Below are 18,906 nucleotides of genomic sequence, written 5' to 3'. Positions count from 1 at the left end.
ACTATCAGTTCTTCCCAATTAGCAGCCTGTCAGACATCTGAGAAAGCCAGATACTATATGTAAAAAGCTTGCATCACTGTGGGGGAGCAGTCATAAACCTGTTTTCTGTGCTTGTCCTTCCATCTCTAGGTGTTTGCTTTTTATCTAAAACCTATCCGCTCTTTTTTTGTGCCTCACCATCACATAACAGCAGCTGAAAATACATCATTATACACAGACAGGAATTCAATACGATGAAGCATGTTCAAGGTCCATCCCCTCATTTTATTTCACACATACTGCATGACCAGGGCTGCCTTTAACCTTGGTCATTTATATCATCCAGGACAGCTCTGATTATCATCCCATACATTAGCGCTTTCTGGCGCTCGCCTAAGCCTTACATGCCTATCAGCATGCAGGGCATGTCAGCTAACCCCTGACTGTGGGCTCACTGCCACATCTAACTGCGCTCATTTAGACACATTCATCACAGTCGAAAAAAGAAAAAGGCCTCAACACTGCAAAGCTGTGAGTTAAAAGGTGCTTTTAATGAAATAGATCTGAAATGGCTCGCCACGCCACATTCTTTTCAGCTCAACACAAAAAGTGACGACGCAAACACTGAATTAATGCTTGTCGCTGTCACTACAGGCCTTTGTGATGTGATCAACGCACTTTTAAGTACTACAAGCCTCAGGAATACTGATGTTAAAAAGGAACCTTGGAGAAGATAAGACTTTGAATAAATAAAATAGGATTAGAACCAACGACTCTGTGCCGTGTGTTTGAATTTTTTCTATCTGACACGGGGATCAAACAAAACAAGCAGTCCCTCTGAATTGTACTTGTGTGAAAATGTTTATTGGAGTTACTCCAGAGCCCTCAAAATGCATCATGTTACTGAAGCACAATGAAAATATTGAAGGGCTGACATGATGATCACACACAACTCCCTGTGTTGCAGCCTTGAAAGAATGAATAGGAAATGGGTTGCTTTAGTAAGCATCCATTATTCATTAAGCACTGTACTCCTCCATGTCAACAACCTCTGTAGTGACACAGCCAAACCATTATTTCCTCTTTCACTCTCTTTCTGTCTCATCCAGTCTCACCCAACTTTCATCTCATGTATGATCGGCTGCCAGTTTCTCAGGAGACTGTAAACTCTAAAACATCCAACAAAACACTTTATAATCCAACTATGTTTGATGTCAGACTGTTTAAAGAACATGATACAACATTTCGGCAAAGACGGGGGCTGGAGCTGGTCATTGTCGCATTTTATGGAGGAGCAAGAAGAAAAAAATAATTGCATGTGCTGATGTATTGCCCAAAACTGTCTGACGTTACACGCAGAGACTGATAACATGAGTCACAAGACTGGGTGGGACCTTGATGCTTCTCCAGCCAGGTTTTATGGTGCTGCAGAAATGAGGGGAGATATATGCACCGTCGCCACGTGAGACACAGCCTGCTGCTTTTGGAATCAGTCAAAAAAGCCACTTTGCATGTTTGTGTCCACACAAGAACACTGAAGTTCAATATGGTGTAAGGGGGAAAATTCAAAGTGCCGAACATCTGAAAAACCTAACAGCAATGTCTCTTTCCAGAGATTGTGACCCGTTAACTCAAGATACTCCACAGTCCTTGTTGTGAGCAGTTTCATACAGGAACTACTTTCTCTCTATTGAACCACACCCGCCAACCGTATCACTGCACAGAAGGAAGGGTGCATCTACTGCTAGCTCACCTAGTAGCTCTGAGCTAGCTAACTTTACAGCTAAGGAGGACGCCATTCATGTTTACATCTCGTGCTCACAAGCACCAACCTCTCTCCCATCAGTAGCGTTTCCTTCTGTGGAATAATATAGTTGGTAGGACTGTTGATAACAGCAATGTTGCACTACCGCGCAACTGACAAGCCAACCGAATGTTCATGTGATTTCTTTTTTCATGGGAGCACCATGTACTTACGCTCAGCTACAAATGCCAGCAGTGTGACGAGGCGCTGAGCACTGCACATTTGCCATTTGTTTCTGAAAGCCGAGAGCTGGAAAATATTCAACTTTGGGTAAAACGCTACAGCTGTTCGTCACTGTCACTTTTTACCCAGCTGCCAAATCACAGTAGAGGAAGGTTAGGACAAAGACCACAATGACAAACCGTCACATTGCTGAACGACGACAACAGAGGAGCAATTAGCCTCAAAGACCAGCAGGTGCTTCAGCTTTCCCTTCAACCAGAGCAGGTACCCTACCTTACACCAACATTTTTACTTCTGCAGATATTCTGTATCATAGCAAATAGACGCAATGAAAAAACGCTGCCTTCTGTGTTCTGCATTTAACAATGAACAATAGGGATGCACGATAGTGGATTTTTTTGCCGATATCCGATATGCTGATATATACAAAATCATCTGACCGATAACCGATACCAGTATTGAAATATTCACCTTTTTCCCTACCTAATTTTAGTGATCATCAAGTCTCTTCTGTAGTGGAATTAACATCATATTATGCAGATGGAGACATGAAATACAATATTTTTTAAATGTATGTAATATTCATTTATTGTGCAAAATAAGAAAAGCATGTTGGCAGATCCTGATAGTTCATGTTAAAGACGATATTGGCTGATAATGATGACATGCTGATATTATCATGCATCCCAAATGAACAAGTATTTAATTTGTCTTTTACTATATAATGACCAAAACTCTGTCTGTGTGTCTGTTTGACGTTCTTCTCCTCACTGACTTGGTCAATCCATGTGAAATTTGGCACAGTGGTAGAGGGTCATGGGAGGATGCGAATGAAGTAATATTACATCAGTTGGCCAAAGGGGAGCACTATAGCAACCGATTGAAATTGCAAACTTTGAATGGGCATATCTCATGCCCCGTATGTCGTAGAGACATGAAACTTTGCACAGAGATGCCTCTCCTCATGAGGAACACATTTGCCTCAAGAACCCATAACTTCCGGTTATACAGATTTTCTGCCATTTTGAATTTTTTGAAAAACACTTTAAAATCGATCTCTTCCTAGGAAGTTTGAGCGATCTGCATGAAACTGGGTGAACATAATCTAGGGACCAATATCTAAAGTTCCCTCTTGGCAAAAGTTGGAAAACTTACTAAAACTGAGCTTCTATAAGGCAATGAATATTGCGGAGGGCGTGGCTCATCACATAAAGGTGTATAACATCTCAAGGGTTTCACCCATCACCACGCAACTTTGTAGGCATATGACCACACATAATCTGAGGGGACCCCTCCATTATTGACCCCATCAAACAAAATGGGGGCGCTAGAGAGCTAATTTCTTATCTAGGCCTAACTGCCATATCGATTTTTACTAAACTTGGTAGATATGTAGAACAGGACGCCTCATAAATTGAACTCTAATTGGCAACTGGGTGGCGCTATAACAACAGAAAAACGCTTAAAAATGGCTAAAGTGCAACCAATCGCTGTGGCTCCCCCTGTGGACCAATGTTTGTTTGTTGTTTCTAATTTTTGGCATGACTAAGTCATGGTATGGTATGCTGTACATAATCACGGAAACTGTCAGTGTGTCATTCTGTCAGTCAGTCATTCTGTCTGTCCCACATTTTTCTACTCACTGACGTGGTCAATCTATGTGAAACTGCACATAGGTATTGAGGATTGGCATAGGTAGAAGGTGACAAAGCTACCAATGGGTATGGACTAGTTTTAAAACACTTTCATCTTTGTCATTTAACAACATACCTAATAATACCTTAACAATAAGGCTTATTTATAAAGTGCAAAAATCAGGATAAATTAAGTTGTTAGTGAAAAAAAAAAAAAAAAATGGCAGCAGTGCCACATAATCACACTATTGAGCCACCAGTAATCACTGCAGGGGAAGTTTCTTTGCAGCCACAGCCCTAACATTTGGCGGGTGCAGTTCGATAGACAGAAAATAGTTCCTACATGAAACTGCTCACAACAAGGTCTGTGGATTATCTTGAGTAAGCAGGTCATGATTTCTAGAAAGAGACATTGATGTTGAGTTTTTCTAACATATTTTTTTTTGAGCACCACAAGCTGAGTGCCATCGAGTTCGATTATATTGGAGAGAAGGCAGACAGCTGATATCTCCAACACTTGGCAACTCACATCAAAACTATCTAGACTGACAAACAGCACTACAGGTAAGAGGAAATGTAAGTAATTTGGATTTGAGGGTGAACTGCCCTTTTGAGAAACAACAGTGATTCCATGTATGAACACATATACTAGTAATAGTAAGCCTCAGTTTCACAGTATTTGCATCATCTTTTAACCCCAGAGACATTATCATAAACATCAGGCTATCTAGAAAATGTGTGGGTGTGACTTCTTATGTGCATATAAGATGACTGCATCTCAGATTTGAGATCAAACAAACAGCCTTCAAGGGAGAAAAATCCACAATAGCTCAGTACCTTTCTTCCTGGCTGTCAAAGCGATATTAAGCATTTCCTCAGCCCGTGGGTTCCCCTTTGTTTTCCACAGAAGGCCTAATATTTGTTTTTCCTAGTCATTCATTCAGATAAAATAAAGTGGACTGAAACATGTTTTAAGCCAGAGCTGGAGATGTTTGCTTTCAGTTAAATCAGGCCACGTAGCGCTGGGAGTTAATCTCTTCTGGGCTGCTCCACCCTGCCTTCCCTGAGCAGGTCACCAAATTAGGTTGCCATATTTCAGCCCAAAAAAAAAAAAAACAGAAGAGCTCAATTGACTACAAGTTATGTTAAAATCACATCTGTCAACATGCTGCCCCCACCAGCAGCTGATGTTAAGCATGAGGCTGTGTGATTATGACAAACAACTTCTGTCTGTCTGCTGTCCTTTTTTTCTGTTTCTACAAGCCAAAAAAACAGACAAAAACATACAGTTCTTTAAGGTTTTCAACAATGTGTTTCTCCCCCTTTGGAGACTCATAAAACAACTGCAAGGTCACCAGCTCAATCTCCCGAAACGTGTCTTTTAAGAGCTCTGTGGTGTACTTTGTAATGCGCTCATGTAGCGACTGACAGAAATACAATAGAGAAACTATGTGTTGCCTGGAGGGGAGAATACACCCATATTACCACTGGGCAGCTGTTGTGGAGTTACATCATGCACTACTTCCCTGGGCTCTCTTATTAAAACCAGAAGGGCTTAAAGTAGTGGTTCCCAGCCTTGGGTTTGGGATTCCCCAGGGGCTTCCAAGGTAAACCTGAGGGGTCACGAGGTGATTACAGGGACAGAGACATAATTCTGTTGCATTAAATTAGTTTTAACTGTCCTGGTTCTGCATCTGTCTTGCAAAACGCAGGGTACGTTCTCCTTTTCGAGCCTCATGTGAAACAGGTGGGATAGAAATCTGGTCGAACTGCTCATAATCCAGGCTCATACTAAGGTCATAACCTGGTCACAAGCGTTTCCTTTTCTGATCATGCCCTGGAATTAAATTTAGCAAACTCAGCTTAGCTTACAATAGGTGCATTTACATCCACCTGTGTTTGTGCATTTTTCAGTTTTGCGCATTAATAAACTTTCACTGGAAATGCTGAAAATTTGAAAAAAAAATCCTGAAATATCACAAAAGGTTTTTATACTTTGGGGAGGAGGAAAAGTTTGGTGTATCGATAAAAAAAAAAAGGCAAATGCCGCTACTTACAATATATCAGTATTTACAGGCTGACTAGAGATACATGATGTACATCTCGGTATTTTCTGCGAAATGGGCTACAAGTTTTCAGTTGCAAGTCAAATCTACATTTGAGACATCACAAGCACTTTTATAAAAACAAACTGTGATCAAAATAAAATGCAAAGACAGGGATTTTATTCCCCTCTAGAAAATATGCAGCTGCACAACAGTTACACTTCCAAAACGTGCTGTAGAGTGTTGTAAAGTTTAGTTGATTCAAAACACACATTAAACACACATTAAATCTGGCTTAATAGAGACCATTTCAAACACAAGTACACAAATCAGCTTCACTATAACTCGCAGCATTCACAGACAAACACTTGTCTTTATCTGGACACATTTTCCCCACAAATACAACATGCTAACGTTATTAGCACAAGCCTATGGCATTTTACATTGTATAAGTTAGCCTAGCAGATAACAAACGTCTCCTCTACTCATATGAAGCCAGGAACAACAGCAACATTTAACAAAGGTAACGTTACAAAATTCAGCTCCATTACAACTCACAAGGTTCACTGACAAAACAACTGTCTTATACTAAACATGTTTTCCAAACAAATATAACATGCTAATGTTATTATCGCCAGCCTATGGCATTTTACATTGTATAAATTAGCCTAGCAGCTAGCAAACATCTTCTCTACTCATATGAAACCAGGGACAACCGCAACATTTAACAAAGGTAATTTTACAAAATTTGGCTCCATTACAACTCACAAGGTTCACTGACAAAACAACTGTCTTATACTAAACACGTTTTCCAAACAAATACAACATGCTAATGTTATTAGCACAAGCCTATGGCATTTTACATTGTATAAATTAGCCTAGTGGCTAGCGGACTTTTCCTCTGCTCATATGAAGCCAGGATAAATCACACACAAGACTTAAAATGCTATTTTTGTGGAGGCTTTATTGTCTTCACAATTTATTGTTTCTTATCTGTGAAATTAAAGCAAATAAAAGCTTTGTTTCCACTGAGGGAAATGATTTCAGCTTACAGAAACAGACAGGAGGTCTGCGGCTACAGTGTTGCTGGAGAACTTGTGAGTGAGTGGGGTGGAGCTGTGCAGAGAGTGTCAGAGAGGAGAGATGCACACTGGTATGCGTCATGTAACGCAACCTGACCCTATCGATATAAATGGTGTTGTCTAAATTTATATCTTGCTTGAAAATATATCGATATAACGAACAAAGTCGTTATATCGCCCAGCCCTAAATGACGTACCATCATTGCATGAGTCACTGAAAGCGCTCTTCATCATCTCTGGAAGGCTTTTAACACATTAAAAAGCAAACATGGCTGTTACCAGAACTCTTCCAAACAAAGCATATCACTGCAATATTATTTTTTAAAACTCTGTATTTCCACCATCCAGTGTGCTCTGACCGCTTATCTCAATGAACTAACTCCTAATATTCGCAAAACAACAGTAGATATTAAAGCATATAAATTAATATTTTCTTTTGCCTATTTTCAGTAGACTTTGTTAAAATTTGCCCTATCTGGATGAAAACCCAACTTATATGTACAGTCAAAACTCCAATTCCAATATTGTGTCAAATGTCTCATTTTGTCCGAGCAGTTCAAACTTGACACATTTGACCTGGAGTCATCAAATGTTTGGACTTTAAGCTTGAAAAATGACTTAAATCAATTTCTGATTACTGTTTTGTTCCATTAACTAATCAATTAATCAACTAATGCTGCAACTCTATTTGACTCCTCGGTCAGACAGAAAGGTTTTGCAGGAGTTGCAGCACTATTTTGGAACAACAGAACAGTTTGCTTTAACTTCTCCTTGCTAGATTCTTTTTTGTGTCTCGTGCTCTGCCCTACTGTTATCTCAGAGGAGCAACTTACAATGCCTCCTTTGAGCAGATGGTGGGTGAGTTCTGACGCATCTGAAAAGGGAGAAACCTTGATCTCTGTCCAGCTGTTTCCGTGCTGCAGTGGCTCAGCTGAGTTTTAAACACCGCTGATAGTCAACAAACACAAATCTGCACAGCTTGAGTTTGTACATATATCAATCACCAGCCACAGCGGTGTCTCACTAGCCTTCCACAGCAGCAGCCGCAGCAGCAGTGCTGGCCCTGGGTGTGACACAGATCAGATGGTGAGTGGAAGGGGGGAAGGCTGCAGGTAGCCGCTTGCACAGCCGCACACTGTCCTTGTGGCAGGCAAGTGTTTAATTGGGCCTCCTCTGATGGAGACACACCTTCTCTGCGTCACTGAGGTCCCACCTCTCTGTGAGGCTGCGGGGCTTTCCGGATCCTATCGTCCAAACAGGAAGCAATACACCTCTCACATGCTCCGTTTCTGCTTTCCCTGGTTTTGCTCTCACTGTTGCTACTCTGGTTTCCAATCACAGTTCATAGTGTTTTGCTATAATTCCACATCTAATACAACCCCTCCAATCATCCATTGCTTTGTTTTAATCCAACTGCCTGGTTAAGTGAGGGTTAAATATATCCTCACTGTGAATTACAATATGTTTTATCATTACTAAATCATTTACACACGATGCCAAAATCCAAAGGATGACTGCAGGCTGTGCATTCTGTAGCACTAGCCGCAAGCACAAACAAGCCTACAGTTGCAACATACTGCAGCTTAATGTGCTTTAACAAGCTTCCACTGAGGCACGCCGAAAAATAACAGGTTGGATACAAATGTTGTTTGTATCAAAAGGAACTTATTACTATGACATTCCCATGCCTAATTCAGGAGCTCCCCTTCGAGGCTGGCTAAAAACATTTCTGCCGGCAAATATCTGACAAGTTCTGGGTCAGACCAGGCTCGTCCTTAATTGTCGTGACTTTACACCAATTAGTCCCTTCTCCGCCTGTTTGAGAGAAAGAAAAAAAAAAGTGTACCTTCAAGCAGAGCGTAGTTAATGTGGTTACAGCCTCAGAGAGCGCGCAGCACAGTGTGCAGTCTCTCAGCTCAAAGTTAGAATCTGAGCGTTTCCAAGACTCAGAGCGAGGTGGCGGATAGATAGAGGGTGGGCGAGCTGCGGGGATTTACTCCGGGGCTGACAATTTGAGGTTTATATCCAGCAAGCTGTTAGAAACTCCAGGTATGCACAACTCAGTCCGTCTCTACCTCGCTGTGGCTTTCATTAATCACCACATCTGTTCGCTGCGCACAGCACACCCACGCTCAAATAACAGGCACCTTACAAGCATTCCAATATGCCGTTTTTACAGTTCTAACTATAGCCGGGGAAAAAACACTAGAAAAGAACATCTTGGCGGGGTGTTAAACACCAATTAAATGCAGGTTGAAAATAGCTCCAGCAATTATAAACCTGTTGAGTTTTTGCACCACTTTATTTAGAGACTTCAGCACTACGCAGCCTACCTTCTCCCGGTGAAATACATCCTGGCACATGATACACAGTTGATATTCTCTCTGTCTCTCCAGAAGCCTCACAAAGAGAATAAAGTATAAGTCAGATATGAACTCTAACAAGATGAAAGCCGAATCAATCTGCAGACAGCACTCAGCAGTTAAATGTTATTTCTTCCTGCGTCCTTACACAGTCTCATTTGTCTTGGCAAGCACTATTTGTTTGTTTCAATGCCTCCTCATTAGCTTCTGCCACAGTAATTGCTGTTCTTCCCGAGGTCTATGCTGTATAATTGAAATGGAATTCACACTGAAATATCACAGACTGTTTACGTACGAGACAAAAGAGTAAAGATAGTGAAGTCAAGATGAAGGAGGATACATCAGGTGGCTGCTACATGAATATAAAACTACAAGACTAGTTCAGTGCCGACAGGTGTATTATGATAAAGGGTTTTAATCACTGCTTTTTAAAATGTGTAACATATCATTGATTGACGGCTAAATTATGGTATCTCATATCATAGAATAAAAGCTGTGATTTAAAGGGAAACTTCTGTAGTTTTTGAACTTGGAATGGTTCTTCCTATGTTTTCTGTTTAAGTGACTAACAAAGAAAATACTTTTTGAAATTGATACAGTATTGAGAGAGACCAACAGGCTGCAAAGTAATCTCTTCAGGATATTGTGCACCATTAAACAAACGCCAGACTTTCACCGGGGAACCTGTTGTTCCTTTCCCATGTGATATAACGTAGTGCTAGTATGTGGCATGCTAGTGGTGTATGTCACGTGATGCTACATTACATTAGTAACAAATAGGGGTGTAACAACGATCAATGATCCAGTATCATCGAGGCAAGGTGAAAACATCCATGCATATCGTCATCTTTAGGATGGATGTTGTGCACTCAGAGTGTATATGCACCATGTTTCTAGGTTGTTTTAAAAAAACAATAAAATCAACTGAATAATAACTGCTGCAGCCGTCTTTCCCAATACTGCATCACTTTGAAAACTGTGGTCCCCATTGGTCATTAAGCCCCATTTCCGTTTCGATTCAGTTCGGTGCGCTTTATTTTCTGTTTCCACTGTGAAAAGTTGTGGATGGTACCAATGGAACCGTTCTGTACCGTCCCCATTTTTGGTCCCCCCTCTGTTGGGGTACCTAGCACACAGATCTGGTACTAAAAGGTGGAGCTGTGAACACTGCAGTCTGTTGATTGGTCAGTAGAGGACGGTCACTCTGCTCAGGGCTGAGTTGTGGCTGGTTTTGAGGCTCATGTAACCACTGTTCATACTGTGGAGAGTTTTATTAGTAAACTGTAACTATAAAATGAAAGGATGTTTTGCTGCCTCTCACAGCAGCTGGAGTCTGAGAACAAAATAACTTAATTCACTGGGCCGACTGCTGGTGACTTTTAAGGTGGAACGATAACTAGGTAATGTCACTCAGTGCATGAGGTGACGACGTGAATCCATCAACACACCTTAAATTTCACTGTGACAACTTTGACCATCACTTTAGTTTTTATACGACATACACTTTTAGTAATGAGTGGATCCTCAAGTGTTTATATATTAATTTTGGCCGGGTTATGTGAACTGCATATATTCTAATCCTCACTCTGAGAAAAAAAAAAAAAGCGTAGTGGAGCGTAGTTCCTGTGGGCTCCAGCAACACTAAACCCCTGAGCTTGCCTGAGAAGGACTAAACGCACAAACCCGCTACTTTTAAATATCCCATGGAGAGAGACTCTCACTGCAGCCTGTTTTATTTTGTTCTGAAAATGTCGGCGTGCAGCCTCGTTCTGTGGACGATAAACGAGGTGCAGACTTCCATCTGTGTCACCAGTAATGAGGAAATACAGTGAGTGCTGGACGGAGCAGTGAGTGACAACAACCCGCCCACATTTAAGAGTACTGTTTGCAGTGGAAACACTAGGGTCTAGGTACCATGTCTGAAGGGTTACTGTTGGTTCCAAAGGTACCATACTGAAAGTGTTTGGTGGAAACGGGGCTTTAGACACAAAAACATCAGAAAATGGGGTCCAAGCTGAAAAATACTGAAGTTTTCCTTTAACAGGTTGGCCTCTGCTCACCTGGCTTAGAGTTTTAGAGCTGATCTGAAGGGAAGTCAGGTGTCTCTGAGAATGTTACCTTTTTAATGTAAAGGAGCAGAATGGATCACTGTTTAGCAAAAATTGGAAGTCACAGCAACCTGTTAAGCATATCAATGATCATTGTACCATATGGACAGTGAGGGGCTGACCTCACAGTCCTGTTTGCTGCTTGTTAGAATTTGTCTTGTTTTCAGGACAGAAATTATACTTTCCACATTCAAATCTGTGTTCTTTTTCTCATCTGTTGCTCCTAGAGTCAGCTGTGCTCAGTCTGCAGCACCTGCCCCCGTCAGACAGACAACAAGATTTATCCAAAGTAATTAAGCAGCATCTCTGACATTGATGAACTCAGTGTATTGTCTAACGTCTTGCTATGTTGCGGCCAGAAATACAGCCAACACACAGTGTTTAACTATCAGAATCGGTCCGTCCGAACACTAAAAACAGGAAGACATTAAAAGTATGGAGAATTAGTTTCACTATGAGCCTGTGGATGAGTTCTCTGTGTCATAATGGTGTCTAAATTAAAGTCTTTTCAGCAATATAGGCTGTCAAAGTCTGTTCTCTTGTTAATGGTGAGTGGAGCACAATCTTGATGGAGTCTTGGTTCATTTAACTTTTCATTTCCATGGTCTGATTAGACAAACGTCAGACTCAGTTCATCTCCCAGCACCCTGTTGGAGACAATCTGCTCCAAGGGTGATGAGTTGCTGACCCTGACCCCTGACCTCCCCTGGGAGAGATCTTCCCTGTGGAGTTTAATCACGTCCAATGATGTTTATATTACAAACTACTCAAAATTAAAATCCGCACAGACAACACTACATTCAAGAGTCATAATCTCAGAGCATATCTCAGAAACCTTGAGGAGTCCCCCATCAGTAACAAGTCTTAGCAGATCCATGATATGTGAAGTACCAATACAGCCTCTGCTCACCGACATGTTGAAACTGGCTCAACTGCAGCCCACATACACAAACATCCAGCCACCGAACACGAAGGAAAGATTGATAATCTTCACTGTGATGAATGCAATGGACAAACTGAATATGCAAACGAGGAAAAATACAAACCACGAGGGGAGAACAGAAACTCCAAACGCTTGTTCCATTAACCCACATTGACACACCGGGTTGGCTCAAGTGGCTGCAGGTTGTCAAACTGAAAGCACACAGATGATTTTAAGCTACAAACGTCACCGGTTTAATAAGAGATATGTTCAGTGGCACGTTTGAGCCGCACACGCAACTGAAATGGACGAAATATCAGCCGCGCGCTGCTGCTGTGCGTAACGGCCAGGTAACACGGCGTTTCGTGTGACAGGAAAAAAAAGGAAAATGACTGATTATTTGACGTGTTCCGCGCGCCAAACTAAATGCAAAATGACATGGAGTAATCTTATCACTCACCTCTGATGGCACCGGCGTTTAGTCCTGAGCGCAGATTGTGCTGGGAAAAGGCGAGGCGATGCTTCAGTGTTGCCGCCTGTCACCGGGAAGGAGGAGTTTGTGTTTACTCCAACATAACACAACTGGCTGTCAGCGAGCAGCGAGGTTGGCGAAGAAAGGGAGCCACAGCCTGGCCACACACTTTATTACAACATGTGTGTGTTTGTCTCAGAGTGCCTGTAGAGTTGTTTGTCTTTATTATTGGAATAAACTTTGGGTCATTATTGGTTAAAAGACACACTGATAATCCTGATTTTAATCGGCTGCTGAATGTATGAATATGAATGAATTAATATATTTTCATTTAATTTTTAATTTTTATTTTTAATTTTATTATTTTATTTCATTTATATTTATTTTAATGAATCATTTTTATTTATATCATCTGGAAAGAACAAAGATTATTTCACATATTCTCACAGTCGGTAACCGAATATTAATCAAAGGATAACCCAGAATATCAACTCCACCAAAGACAGGAATTAAATAAAATATTAATTGAACACATTATACTCTATATTATAATCCTCGCCTCTTTCACATTTTGATAATTTTACATTATAATCCATAATCATTTTGCATTTGAAGGCTTTTTTTTAAACAACAACAACAACAACAACAACAACAACAACAGAGAGCTACACAGTTTCAAATCAGCACCGAGTCAATTCGATAACTTGACTCCCAAAATTGAAACACATCTGATATAGAAGCTGAAAAATTGTAATGGAACATGTAATACTCCTCTACATATGTCACACAATTAATTTTCATCCTTTTTTTAAAAAAAAAAAAATTAATTCATTGTCTTATTTTTTTATTATTTGAAATTATTTAATGTATTTATTTTTTAAACATATATTTATATATATTTATATTTTTTATTTTTATTAATCTATTTTGTTTTTTTAATTAATTAGTTATTTATTTTTTGAAATTATTTTATTAATTTATTTTTTAACATTCTTTTTCTTTCTTTTCTATATTTATGTATATTTCTTTTTAGAATTATTTTTCATTTATTTATCAATTTTTTTGTCGTTTATTTTCTTTTGCTGGTCTGGCTTTCTCTGTTTGTTTCTGGGTTGGTGGGTGGGTTGTATGTTTTTTTTGTTTATTTGTTTGTTGATGCTTTGTGCATCTTACTGAATGAATTATCAATAAAAATGTTGTTTGTTCTTGTTTAAAAAAAAAAACTGAAGCACATCTGTATTTCAAATTGGTTCTCACTTTACATGTTTCATGAGTAAACAGCCCTCTTCAGTTATAATTTAGATTTAGATTTAGGATTATTTTTTTCAACTGCAGTCCTTTAGGAAGATGTTTGAAACCCCCCCAAAAAATTCACAGAACAAAGTCACAGGACAAAGACAGCATAAGGACAGCATTAACTACAGCAAACAAAATTCTCAAGATAAAACAGAAGCCATGCAAAGCAACAAGCAACAGCAGAGTATCAGTACAATAACGCAACAACCACAAACAGCATGTGAGCACAAACAGACATGAAGCACCAACACACAGATTAGTATTACAGTCAGACATGCAGAGATAGAAACACAACAGTCATTATGTATGGTCAAATGCATTAACACACAAGCCATGCCACAGAAAGTTAGCTATGCTGTTAGTAGAATAGATATTTCATACATACACATGCAGAGCTGGACATAACGCAAGTTAGCAGCATGTAAACCAGAAATAACAATTGCAGCATTAGGGGGAGCTACTGTGTTGAGTTAGAAATGTTCACGTCTGATCGTCCAAAAACCAGGACTTGAGCCTTTGTTTGAAGGTGTGATAGGTGTTTTTAGTGTATTTAAGTGATGATGCGTATTGGGTTTTCTGTCTCTTTTCCTGCACACTATTTCCTGTTCTGTGCCGTAAATCAGTGGCACCAGTCAGGTGGCATACGGTGTAGAGTGACACAGTTATAGAGACCAGATCAGAGTGTTCTCTCCATGCTTGTTTTCCTCTTTATGGCATTATTTATATTAATGTACCAAATTTTAAATGTAAATAATTTGTTAAAATGTTGCACCTCTTCTGTGAACTGACACCAAGCCCCTATCACAGCTTGATGACATATACATGAGATCAAATCATCACACCTCTTCCAGTAACTTTGTTTTAGTGATGGAGGTAAATAATTAATCTGCCTTGTGTTTTATGACCGTACAATTTCGAGGACAGGACTTTGAATCCAAGACAACACTGTTTCCACGACATACACCACAGGGTGTGTGTAGACACTAAACATCAGGACGTGCACATGTAAAAAGTGTCTTTTTAAAAATGTGTGATTTACATGTCCTGAAGTTGCTCTGTTCAGTTTTAATTGTGTATCCAATGTTACTAGAGCTAGTGCTTCAGAAATATTTCATAGCCTTCACTGAACAGCCAGAAAACACATATGATTTACCTTTGCAGTCTGGGACCAGACGTGACACAGCTATCATGTTGGGAAAACTAGTGTCCCTACCATGACAACCAGCTCTGGGTTTTCCTTTCAAACCAAAGGTCACTGCCATAATCAAGAGAATTTACGACCAGCAGTCCACATTTCACTCCACCCAGGAAGGTAGCTCATACGCAGAATCTTTAGAGGATCAGAGGGTCCTAATCTGCTTCTGAGGCTTCATCAGCGCTTTAGAGAAGAGACGCTGGGATTCAGATTTAACTAGTGCGACTGGAATACAGCGAAAATGCCTTCCCTAAAGAAGATTCTGCATTTCATGCTTAGCGCGCAGTTCAATGCCATATCTGTTGGGGTGATGGGCTTTGCCATGTCAAGAAGGTGGGCTACGACGACCATGGAGTGCACAAGAATTGGAAGTGACTTCACCAATGGAACTGCTGACATCAGTTGGACGCTTTTTGATGGGTATTTGGTCAGACAGTACTGCCCCTCGTTTGGAGGCGAAGGAGATTTCGAAGGTAACTTTCCAAGGCTCTAAAAGGGCCAGTTCACCAACATTACAAAATATTGTCTCTCTTACATACCTTTAGAATATATCCACGCTGACAGTTTGGGTTGTATTTTCTCCAGCCTTCCCGTCTTTGAGATTCCTGCCTATAACAAAAGCACTGAAAAATTTAATTGAAGCCATGCCCCTGTTACGTTTACGCTAGATAATCAGAAGAACACACCGTCAACTGTTTTTTTAATCTGTTCTATTTCTTCTGTCGAAAGTATTTCCACAGTAAACTCGGCATAGAGAGGCCTCAAGGACAGATATCTGACTAAACGTGGGTAAATGAGGTTAATAAGGAAATGTGTTCTTTTAAAGGTCCAGTGAGTAGGTTTTAGGAGGATATATTGACATTATTGACTATGTTTTCATTAGTGTATGATCACCTGAAACTAAGAATCGTTGTGTTTTCTTTAGCTTAGATTGAGCCATTTATATCAACTATAGTTGCATAATAATAACTAGATACCAAACGCCAAGATGGCACCTATTCATTCCAATGGAGTTGTTTGCCTGGCATATAAAGTAGGAAACAAATAAGTCCACACACCAAGCAGATCCCATTTGGGCATTTTGAGCCCACGGCTCTTCCTCAGACTTTTGATAAATGACAGACAGGCGCTGTTTTAAATACCCATGGTGCCTGAGCCAGAAGTTTAAGGCTTCTGGGTTTACTTCACAGTATACAGCCCTATGGCAAGCCATTTTAACATTTAATCGCCAAGTTTGACTATCCGGAATTACCATTATAGATATCAACAACACCATTTTGACTAGTCGTAATGTCATTGTGACTAGTATGCATTTTAATTGAAGATATCTATAACGTCATTCTGACTAGTCAAAACTCTAATTTAAGATATCTGTAATTCAGTTTTGACTAGTAAGATTCAAACTACTTTTGTCATTCATGTGTATGGGGTTTCTCATTATAGATATCTCCAATGTAGTTGCGGATATCTGCAATTCTTATTGCGGATATCTGCAACTGAATTGTAGATATCTCTAATTCCAGTTTGAGATATCTACGTCATTCTGACTATCTGAAACTTAATTCAAGATATCTAGAAAGGACCATGTAGATATCTTCAACTGATGATAATTAAAGATATCTTGAACTTGAATTATAACTAGTCAGAATTAAATTGTAGATATCTCAAATTGGAATTAGAGGTATCTATAATTCAGTTGCAGATATCCGCAACTACATTGGAGATATCTATAATGACAAACCCCATACACATCACACATGAAGTAGTTTGAATCTTACTAGTCAAAACTGAATTACAGATATCTTAAATTTTTTTTAAAGTTTTTTGACTAGGCAAAATTATGTTGCAGATATCAGTAGCTATTAAATGTTAAAACGGCTTGCCATACTGTATGTTCACAGTAGTGTTTCTCCTGTTGGCCCCACCCACTGGTTCCTGCTCGGCTCATAGACTTTTACATTGTGATGATGTCAACGATTTTTAAATTGCTCAGCTCGAGGAAAGTTTTTTGAGAATGAAAGCTCTGTGGATTGAAAAAAAAAAGAAAAAAAGAGTCATAATTGACCTTGTTTGCAGTTCAAGGCATCCTGTCAACAGTTTTACAGTCTTTTGCACTGGGGAAATTTTGGGCTTTTTGGCCACAAGATTTTTTCACTGCAATACCGCGAGTGGCCACAGTGAAAAATTGGAAGCAAGGCTGAGCTGCTCTCCTGGGGCCTTGATATCTACATACAGAGCGGGTCCTCTTTCGAAGAGTCTGCCATGTTGTTTCTACAGTAGCCCAGAACGGACAAATCAAACACTGACAGCGCCATTTGCATTTTCATGCTTGTCACACTGTAGTTTTAGCTGGTTGCAATGTTAAAACCTCACTGCTAGATGTCAATAAATCCTACACACTAGACCTTTAAATTTTATTTTGGGTGAGCTGGCCCTTCAAAACAAAACAACTGTGAAGATACAGAAATACTACACATCATCACTAGAGTTGATATTACTGTAATAACTGGACAGCATGTTTAAATATTCTTCTCACACAGATAAGGCCTGCTCACATGGTTTCACGAGCCTGTATATAATGCAGGTACGATTATATAACCATAAAGGTGTCATACTGTGTGTGTGTTTAGTGCTTCCTGCGCTGGTAGAAACAGGAGTTACCTTTGTGGCCCTACACGGTGTGGTTTTGTGCCTGCTGGCCCTGTGTCTGCTGTTCTCCGCCTGCAGCATCCTTGTCTCCCTCTACAACAGTGTCAGCAACCCTTATGAGACCTACATGGGGCCTGTTGGTGTCTACGTCTGCAGCTCGCTCAGCGGTAAGTGACACAAATGCTGGAGCGCTAAGCAACTGGGAGTGAACTATCAGAAACAGATCCACGTGTTTTTTCATAGCACTGATGAAGATGTCAAAGTGGTGGCTGGGATATAATTTTTCTGTCTTTCGTCTGCAGCGTGTTTGTCCGTTTTGGTCCTCATCATATACGCGGTGAACATCCTTGTGACCAACATGGCAGAGGAATTGATAAAGAGCATGCACGAAGATGCTATCCTGAGGAACAAGTCTTCAGAGATGAAGCTGGGATACTACCTGATCATCATTTGCCCAGTGCTCTATCTCTCCGCCATTGTTGTGATCTACTTGTACGACCATGCAGCCTACACACAGAGGAGAGAACAGCAGAGGCCTACAGAGGACGCACCCAAGGAGATAATGATGTATTAGTGGCCTGAAGTGGAGTCAGTGACATTAATAAATTGATCATCAAGACTTTCTTTACAGACTGAAATCAACAGCTATACATAAAGCCAATGACATTTTTTTTGTGTTATGAGTCTGAAACAACAGTTTGCCTAAATTAAGTGAATGTAAATAAACAACTGTGATGACGTTGCTCTTTTTTTTAAAGGATGGAATTACAGCCAACTTTAATCTGTATTCTTGTCATTTAATGTTCTAGATTCAAGCACAAGCACAAAACGTATGTAGTTGATGAGTATTTTGTGAAAAACCCAAAGCTTAACTTTAAATAGAAGGTAAGGTAGATGGAGGACAGTGTGAAGAGGCATGTAGGAATTAATTGATCTCTGCTGCCCTCTATCTCTGAGCTGACGTAAATGCAAAACTTCAACACCTACCCCTGGAGCAGGAGTAAAAGAGAAAATATGACTCCTTTGGTTTGTCTTTTTTTAAGCATGGGGGATCTAAGTCAAATTGTCTGACTAAAGAAAGACAAAGTTAAAGTCAAAGTTAAAATCTGCAAGAAGGACACAGGAGTCACATACTTGGACTCTCACAGGCATTCCCATTATTGGAAAACCCCAG

At 40.0% G+C, this 18,906-nt stretch overlaps 2 protein-coding genes across 5 annotated transcripts in view; one reads left to right on the top strand and one right to left on the bottom strand.

The window, feature by feature from the left end:
- Positions 1-12,730, bottom strand: part of ptprea (protein tyrosine phosphatase receptor type Ea) — a 95,330-nt gene extending 82,600 nt beyond the window's left edge. For all 4 annotated transcript variants that reach the window (XM_078163526.1, XM_078163527.1, XM_033611462.2 and 1 more), the window contains exon 1: positions 12,581-12,730. The gene's annotated coding sequence lies outside the window, so the exon portion shown is untranslated. The remainder of the gene's footprint in view (positions 1-12,580) is intronic.
- Positions 12,731-15,171: 2,441 nt separating this feature from the next.
- Positions 15,172-18,470, top strand: clrn3 (clarin 3). Its single transcript, XM_033611005.2, has 3 exons — positions 15,172-15,556; positions 17,714-17,899; positions 18,035-18,470. The coding sequence occupies exons 1-3, from the start codon at positions 15,325-15,327 to the stop codon at positions 18,304-18,306; spliced, it is 690 nt and encodes a 229-aa protein (XP_033466896.1). The 5' UTR covers positions 15,172-15,324; the 3' UTR covers positions 18,307-18,470.
- Positions 18,471-18,906: the final 436 nt, after the last annotated feature.

The sequence above is a fragment of the Epinephelus lanceolatus genome, chromosome 21, assembly GCF_041903045.1.
Source record: "Epinephelus lanceolatus isolate andai-2023 chromosome 21, ASM4190304v1, whole genome shotgun sequence".
Classification (NCBI taxonomy): domain Eukaryota; kingdom Metazoa; phylum Chordata; class Actinopteri; order Perciformes; family Serranidae; genus Epinephelus; species Epinephelus lanceolatus.
This window is presented reverse-complemented; position numbering and strand designations above follow the sequence as displayed.

Bases quoted from the DNA above. Each gene is read 5' to 3' on its own strand.
- clrn3 (XM_033611005.2), top strand. From the start codon at position 15,325: ATGCCTTCCCTAAAGAAGATTCTGCATTTCATGCTTAGCGCGCAGTTC. The intron at 15,557-17,713 runs GTAACTTTCCAA...GTGTGTGTTTAG, and splicing joins AGGCGAAGGAGATTTCGAAG to TGCTTCCTGCGCTGGTAGAA. The intron at 17,900-18,034 runs GTAAGTGACACA...TTTCGTCTGCAG, and splicing joins CGTCTGCAGCTCGCTCAGCG to CGTGTTTGTCCGTTTTGGTC.